The 8,327-nt window shown below is 34.1% G+C and overlaps 1 protein-coding gene across 1 annotated transcript; it reads right to left on the minus strand.

The window, feature by feature from the left end:
- Nucleotides 1-610: 610 nt before the first annotated feature.
- Nucleotides 611-1,735, minus strand: LOC114579653 (uncharacterized mitochondrial protein AtMg00810-like). The gene is made up of 2 exons (XM_028694976.1): nucleotides 1,378-1,735; nucleotides 611-666 (listed from the first exon to the last, which is right to left on the minus strand). Exons 1-2 carry the CDS (start codon nucleotides 1,733-1,735, stop codon nucleotides 611-613), a joined length of 414 nt encoding a protein of 137 aa, XP_028550809.1.
- Nucleotides 1,736-8,327: the final 6,592 nt, after the last annotated feature.

The raw sequence follows: 8,327 nt of genomic DNA on the forward strand, positions 1-8,327 counted from the left end.
AACGTAGTTCAGTTATTTTGATACTCTATGGCAAATAATTCCTTTTGGGACTGATTTTGCTAAGTTTTTCTGCCATCTTAACTTTGTTGATGCAATTATTTAAAGGGATTTTGGAGTTCTAATTGGGAGGTGAAAAAGACCGTTGCTTGCCAAACGTGGAGTAGAGCTATCGAAGTGCTTACGCCAATCAAATTCTCGTATTTTAATTTTACCTGATTGGATCCCATGACTACTAAATTCTTAAGTCTAAACCTTGGTTCATCAATTCAACCTTTTAAAATGAACTACTAAGGCTTTGTTTGTGACGGCTTTCTTACTGTTTTTTAAAGCAATTTTTTGATACAAAACTTTTAATTTTTGTACTAAAAGGTTGCTTTAAGAAGCAGAAAAAAAGTCATCCAAAACAAAGCTTAAGATCTCGTATGTAACAACTTTCTTATTGTTTTATAAGCAACTTTATAGTATAAAATTTTTTTTAACTTAAAATTTTTATACTAAAAACTACTATAGAACTTGTGTCTCAATAGATATTTAACATGCACACAACTAGTCAAACTCGTTATAAAGTTAAAATTTTAAATTTAAATGTCAGAATAAACTATTATTTTTTTTAACTGAACATATTTCTAATTTGTGACATTTGTTGATTTCCTTCTCCATTGCAACCTGCACAAGATTTAGAAAAGCAGAGCATGGAAACAGAACATAGAATAAGGAGAAGATGAATGGAACAGTGAGCTCGAAAACTTCTCTTGATTGCTCTTCTGTGCTTCATACAGTTTTATATAACTAGTACAAGAAGAAGATGATGAAGGCATCAATGGACATGATGTAAACCGTTAGAGATCAACGGCTGAATATCGCAATCCTGACATTCACGTTCTGGTACAACAGATGGTAGTGGACTGCAAATAGTAGTGGATATAAGTTAGACAACTTATTGGGCTGCTTGCTTATCAGTTGGCTTATCACGGCCCCGCAAGCTAACAGGAGGTTCCGAGATAGTTAGCTTGTCTCTTAAAGTAGCAAATCGAGAGATAGAGAGCGACTTAGTAAATAAGTCAGCAAGTTGATCTTGTGTATGTATATGATCTATCTAGAGTAATTTGTTCTTAATGGAATCACGAATAAATTGAAAATCAATCTCAATATGCTTTTTCCTTGCATGAAAGATAGGATTAGTAGTAATGGCCATAGCAGATATATTATCAGAAAATAACCGAGTAGGTTGTGATACATTAATTTGAAATTCTTGGAGCAGTCGATGGAGCCAAATAATATCCGTAGTGGCGGTAGCGAGTGCACGATACTCAGCTTCAGTTGAAGATCGAGCGACAGTTTTCTATTTCTGAACTTGCCAGGAGATAAGAGAATTACCAAGAAATGCACAATATCCAAAAGTCGACTTGCGATCAATGGGATCACCCGCCCAATCAGAATCAGAGAATGCAGATAACTCTAGTGAACCAGGCAAGATAGGTAATCCAAATAGAATGGTACCTTTGATATAGCGAAGGAGACGTTTGAGCAATTTGAAATCATCTTCAAGAGGCTTATGCATATGCTGACATAGTTTGTTTACAGTAAAAGCTATATCATGACGTGTAATAATCAAGTATTGCAATGATCCGACAATATGTCTGAAATTTTTTGATTGAACTGAAGACAGTTCAGATTGGGAGTATGACTGCAGTTTAGAAGGAGCCGGAGACGCAATGGGTTTGCACTCAGACATACCCGCACGGTTCAAGATCTCAGCTGCATATTTGAACTGAGCCAAATGAATTACATTTGGTGTATGAGAAACCTACATGCCTAGAAAATAAGAAATGTTTCCCAAATTCTTCATATGGAAGTGAGTAGATAAGCCGTTTAGAAGCTACTGTATGGTCTATTCATGATTGCCGGTTAACAAAATATCATCTACATAAACTAAAATGTAGAGAGTAATGGATTGTTTGTGAAATATGAGCACAGAAGAATCAGGCGAGCTATGTATAAATCCATACTGAAGCAAATATGCAGAAAATGTTTCAAACCATTTTCTTGGTGATTGCTTCAAACCATAAATAGACTTTTGAAGCAAGCAAATATGCTCAGGATATAATGGATCAACAAAATCGGTAGGTTGTCTCATAAGAATAGTTTCATTCAATTTTCCGTGAAGAAACGCATCTGAGACATCAAGTTGTAAAATGTCCCATTTAAAAGTCACAGCAACTTTGATAAAAATACGAATAGTTAGTAGCTTTGCCACTGGACTGAACGTCTCGTTGTAGTCCAAGCCATATTGTTGATGACATCCTTGAGCAACAAGATGCGCTTTATGCCTGGCTATAGTACCATCAGAGTTTAACTTGGTCTTATAGATCCATTTACAACACAAGACATGTTGATTTGGATGAGATGGAATAAGCTTCCATGTGCCTTGTTGCTGTAAAGCATTAAATTCCTACGACATTACTTGTCGCCAAGAGTTCTATTTAACAGCCTGTGAGTAACAAGTAGGATCTGACGAGAGAAGTAAATGATTCAGGCTAATGATATGGCGTGGCTTTAACTTCCCTGTTTTAAATCTCGTAAGCATAGGATGGGGAATATGAGTAGGAGAAGATGTGGAGCTTGTTGATTGTAGAGGAGAAGCTGAAATTTGTGTAGTTGGAGACGGAATGAGACTAGCATGAGACAATGATATTGTTTGATTACTTTGTGGAAGTGATGTAGTTGAGATTATATGTGTTGTTGGAGTACTGGAAGATTTAGTTATAGTAGGGACAAGAGATAGAATTGGAACGTCATGAGAAGAGGGGTTATAGAAGCTGCTTGCTGTTCAAATAAGAAAGGAAAAATAGATTCAATAAAGCGTACATGACGGGAAAGAAAAAGTTTGCCATAAGGAATATGAAAACACAGATAACATTTTATGGTATTAGAATATCCAATAAAAACACAAGGTATAGATTTTGGATGAAGTTTGGAGAGAATTTGAGAAGGTAAGAATGGATAGCATAAACACCCAAAAATGCATAAAGATTTATAATCAGGTGGTGAATTATATAGCATTTGAAAGGGTGAATGAAACTTATTTGAAATAGATGGTAGATAGTTAATTAAATGTACAACTATTTGAACAGCATGTATCCAAAACTTTTGAGGTAAATTTGCTTGAAATAGAAGTGCACGAGCGGTTTCCAAAATATGCCGATGTTTTCGTTCTGCAACACCATTCTGTTCAGGTGTATAAGGGCATGTGCGCTGATGGATAATACCAGATTGAGAGAGAATTAGTTGAAAATTTTTAGAAATATATTCTCCATCGTCGTCTGATCTAAAACATTTAATTTTAGTATCAAATTGGCGTTCAACTAATTTTTGAAATGGACAAAATACACTAAGCACATCGGATTTAGCATATAACAGATAAAGCCATGTTAAACGAGAGTAATCAACAATAAACACTACATAAAATTTATATCCTTGCAAAGATACCATTGGAGAAGGTCCCCATACATCACTATGTATTAACTGAAGAACACTATTAGAACGAGAAGTAGAAAGAGAGAAAGGAAGCTTGTGACTTTTAGACATGGCACAAGCATTACAATGAAGATTAGAAGAAACAAAAGGTGAGATAGGATCAAACAGCTTGTGTAACTTAAGCAAAATTGGATGAGATGGATGGCCCATGCGACGGTGCCATAGCTGAACTGTTATAGGGAGCAAAACAAGAGCTGTGGTAGAGACGACAGGCGATGAATCAGTAGAAATTGGGTAGAGTCTGTGACGAGCCGGGCCTTGAAGGAGAGTTTGACGTGTCTTCAGGTCCACGATGACATAACCGGAAGAATGAAACATAACATAACAAGCATTATCATTAACCAATTTATTTATGGATAAAAGGTTATGATGAAGATGAGGTACCAAATGAATGGAGTTGAGAGAAAGCTTATGAGAAGAAGGTGTAGGTAATAAACCTTTACCAGTGTGAGTAATAGGAAGTAAGTCGCCATTGCCAATAATCACCTGTTGAGGTCCACCGGAAGGTTGAGCATTCTGTAGTTGTTGAGGATCGGAAGTCAAATGTGACGTTGAGCCTGTATCTAAGATCCAATCAGCCGAAATTGGTGAAGTAATGGTTGTATTTGCTTGAACCGGAGGTGGTAAAGAGAAGTCAGCATGATGCCAACACTTGTAGGCAGAATGCTTAGGTTTTCCGCAAATTTAAGATTCAACCGTGGGTGTAGAACTGGAAGAGCACGAGTGTATGCTCCTCTACCGCGAGAAGATCGGGAAAATTGTCCTCGTGTAGCTCTACCACGGGCACGACCACGTTGTGCATACATGGATGGAATGTTATCAGCAGTAGATGATAAAGAAAGCTCTCGAACAGATTATGCTGCTAGATTAAGCTCTTCACTACATAATAGTGAATAAAAGTCATCCAGACTTATGGGATTCAGATTTGTTCTGATGGCAGTTTTAAACGCCTGATAGATAGCGAGTAAACCATTTAAGGTATACATAATGACATCTTCCTCGGACAAGGGAGATCCAGATGACCCAATGGCATCAACCTTGCTCTTAATTTCAGACAAATATTGTACCATAGATTTGTCCTTCATATTTAAGTGATTTAGCTCATTTTTAAGCTGTAAAATGTTAGAACGATTCGTAGATTGAAGACGTCATTCAATTATTTGCCATATCTCAAAACAAGAAGTAAGATCCAGAACATATGGAAGAAATGTAGTTGAAATCGTCGAATACAACACTGCAGCTAAGTTTTGATCAATCAATAGCCAGGTGTTGTAATCAGGATTTAGTTGTAACTCACCAAAAGCTGCCTTGATCATACGGACTGGTTTGGGTGTTGATCCATCCAAATACCCATCAAATCCGTTAGCTGTAAAGAGCTTGAATATTTGCGATTTCTAGAGAGGATAGTTCTCGTCGGTTAACTGAATGTTGAGAACGGCTTTCACTTTTGTCATTAAAAACTTTAGTTGAGCTGGTATAGGGATATCTGCCATTTTTATCACCGGCAAGGCCTGGACGGAAGTTGAAGAAGAAGACAAGGAATCCATTTTGAGAATAGAGAAGCAGAATACGGTAAAGAGAACTAAAAAAAAAATATCAACCATTAATCAGAGTTGCAGCGCTTTGATACCATGTTGATTTCCTTCTCCATTGCAACCTGCACAGGATTTAGAAAAGCAGAGCATGGAAACAGAACATAGAATAAGGAGAAGATGAATGGAACAATGAGCTCGAAAACTTCTCTTGATTGCTCTTCTGTGCTTCATACAGTTTTATATAACTAGTACAAGAAGAAGATGATGAAGACATCAATGGACATGATGTAAACCGTTAGAGATCAACGGCTGAATATCGCAATCCTGACATTCACGTTCTGGCACAGCAGACGGTAGTGGACAGCAAATAGTAGTGGATATAAGTTAGACAACTTATTGGGCTGCTTGCTTATCAGTTGGCTTATCAACATTAATTAAATCAATTATTTTTATGTTTTTAATTAAAATTTAAGATATTTTCAGTTCAACCATTGTATAATTATCCGTAAAAACATACATAAGCCAACGACCTTTCACACATAATTCTCTTACATTTAAGATGATCGCCCCATTGCCATTTCATTAACTGAATTCCCCTCACAACCAATCAATATATTTCATAGTTAGCGACTGATAAAATTAATTTTAATTCAACTCTAATTCAAGTTCTTTGATTTGTTTTGTTAAGAAAAAAAATCTTAAAGACCGAGTGAAACTCCAAAGGAAACCCTGTATCAATAGGAAGAAAATAATGAAGTTGGCTGGAGCTTCCTATTCATCGCTGTATTAGAAACTGAAGTTAGAGTTAGAAGTAATTAAAAAAAAAAAACTAGTCAATAAACAAGGTCCAACCCTCTTTTCGTTGAGAGATTATTTATGATATACATAATAAATACATAATATTATATATTTTTATAAAATTATATATTTATTATGTACCTCACAAATTCAGATCATCTGAACTCCTGCAGGTAATAATTTCTACTTTTTTTTGGACTTAAAAATGTGGAGTGGCTAGTGTAATCAAGTCTAATCAGGATATAATTCCCATGGTCCTGCTCATTAAAAAGATTAGGTGTGTCGATGACTCTGAAAGACATTAAATCTTGATTTTTCATGACATCTGAATGCCTGAGGCTCTGTGGATCCAACGAGAGCAATAAATTTCTCTGCGAATCAAATGAACTGTGTGGCCCACCATGAAGATATTTTGACTTTTTTCTGTTTATGTTGGAGATGACTCTATAAATGTGAGCAACCACATGTTATTTCAAAGTTTCAGAAGTAAATTAAGATTATTAGTTATTTTGTACGATGCTAATATCATTAAAATTTTTAATTTAATGACGCCTTATATCCGTTAACAAATTTATTCTCAAAATTTTGATAATTCTTAATAATATTGATAAGTTTATTAATATAGTAATAATAACTATAGTTATAGTCTTATAGATGAAATTAATATATATATATATATATATATATATATATATATATGGTGTTTTGAGAATTTCTTTTAGCAAGTTTCATTTTTTAACGCTGAAGTGATTTGTTTAATCAAATTCAAACTATGATCTTTATTTCGGTAATATTTCTATTTCGGCCAATGATGTGCTAAGTATTCATTTCAAATTATTTTTATAAAATTAGTGCCTACAACATTCGGGCTATTCTAGCTACAATAAAAAGAGGGATATTAATATTAGTTCATTTTCGTGAGCTATGAGAATTTTATGGATTCTTATTATTTTGATTGTTTGTTAGTGTAATTTGCTTATTGTAAATATTGAATATAAATGATGAAATGATTCTTTAAGTTTTGTGATTTTTCAACATCAAACATATGATTCGTTACTATTAATGAGCGTAAGTAAATTAAGATGGAAATGATAGAATCAAAATTATTCAGTTTATAAACTTTATTTGAATTAGATGATAATATGAATTCTAAACCACATTTCATTCGAACAATCAAATCGTTTAAGATTTTATCAAGTGAAAAGTAGACAACATTGCATCGGAAAGTATAGAGCTTTATGAACAAGTTTGTTATATGATAGAATATTCATAATGATAAAAATGATTAACGTCTTTTGATTATTAAAAAAACACACGCATAGAGATAAGTTGAAAATAATGCACTTGAGATAAACTTTTATATAAAATAACAAAGAAGATAAAAATGATGTAGTAATTAAGCCTATCCAAATTGAACTGGTTTCATTAATGTATGTCAACTATTACAATGGGTCTCTCTTCCCCCACAGAAAAAAAAAACGTGGTAGCAAGTTATAATTTACTTTTAAAAAGTTGGTGAATTCTCTTGTGAACTGTCGAAGTTGATAATAGGTTTTGAACATTGATGATAGTCAATAGATGATGTCAAAAAATAGACGACAATAATTGATCAGCTAGACCATTCTTTAGACAACAAGGAAATAAGTTGCCTTGGAAGGTTGAAATAAGACATCTATGGTAATTGAACTTCAAATATTAATTAATGTCAAATTACAAATGATGGGGATAATAGAAGTTAGGAAATGGAGCATTGTGAGCTTTGTCATTTTCATTAGAAGTGGAGAGATCACGAAACCTGAATGGCAAATGTTAGATGTCGATAGTTATTAAATAATAGATATCAGTAAATACAAGACTACGAACATCAAAAGTGTCATATGTTGTAAAAGTGCATGTGTGATATGAAGGATTGGAAATAATTAAAAATGTGAGTACCAATGAAAGATAGATTAAAATATATTGTAAAAGTTTCTCATGAATAGCACTGGATCAAGCTAGGTTTTATTTTTTTCTTTGTTGTAGAGGTTTCCTATGCGTGCATGCACTCATTATTAATTATATCGAATGTGTGATGCCTACATACACTCTTCAATAAGGATATTCTTCTTGTATTCAATTAGTTCAAGAAAGGTGATAAAGTTTGTTTAGCATAAAATTCAGGGATTGGGATCCTATATTGGAAAGATGATGGATCACAAAGAATTAGAATGTCATCCAATGGATCGACGGTTCTAGAAGGCTCAGCGGAAAGTATAGGACTATACATGGATTATTAGGTAGAGAGACACATTGTTATAACATAAGTATTGAAAACAACCCTATGTTTGAAATATAAATGCATCTTCTTCCTAAAGGTCACTCAAGAGAAAGATGGGTAATATGAAGGAAACTTTATAATAGTGAAATGATAAGTAATTGAACTAGGGGTGCAGACGAGTCGAGTCGAGCTCGAGCCAG

This window comes from Dendrobium catenatum, unplaced genomic scaffold (genome assembly GCF_001605985.2).
Source record: "Dendrobium catenatum unplaced genomic scaffold, ASM160598v2 fragScaff_scaffold_621, whole genome shotgun sequence".
Lineage (NCBI taxonomy): Eukaryota > Viridiplantae > Streptophyta > Magnoliopsida > Asparagales > Orchidaceae > Dendrobium > Dendrobium catenatum.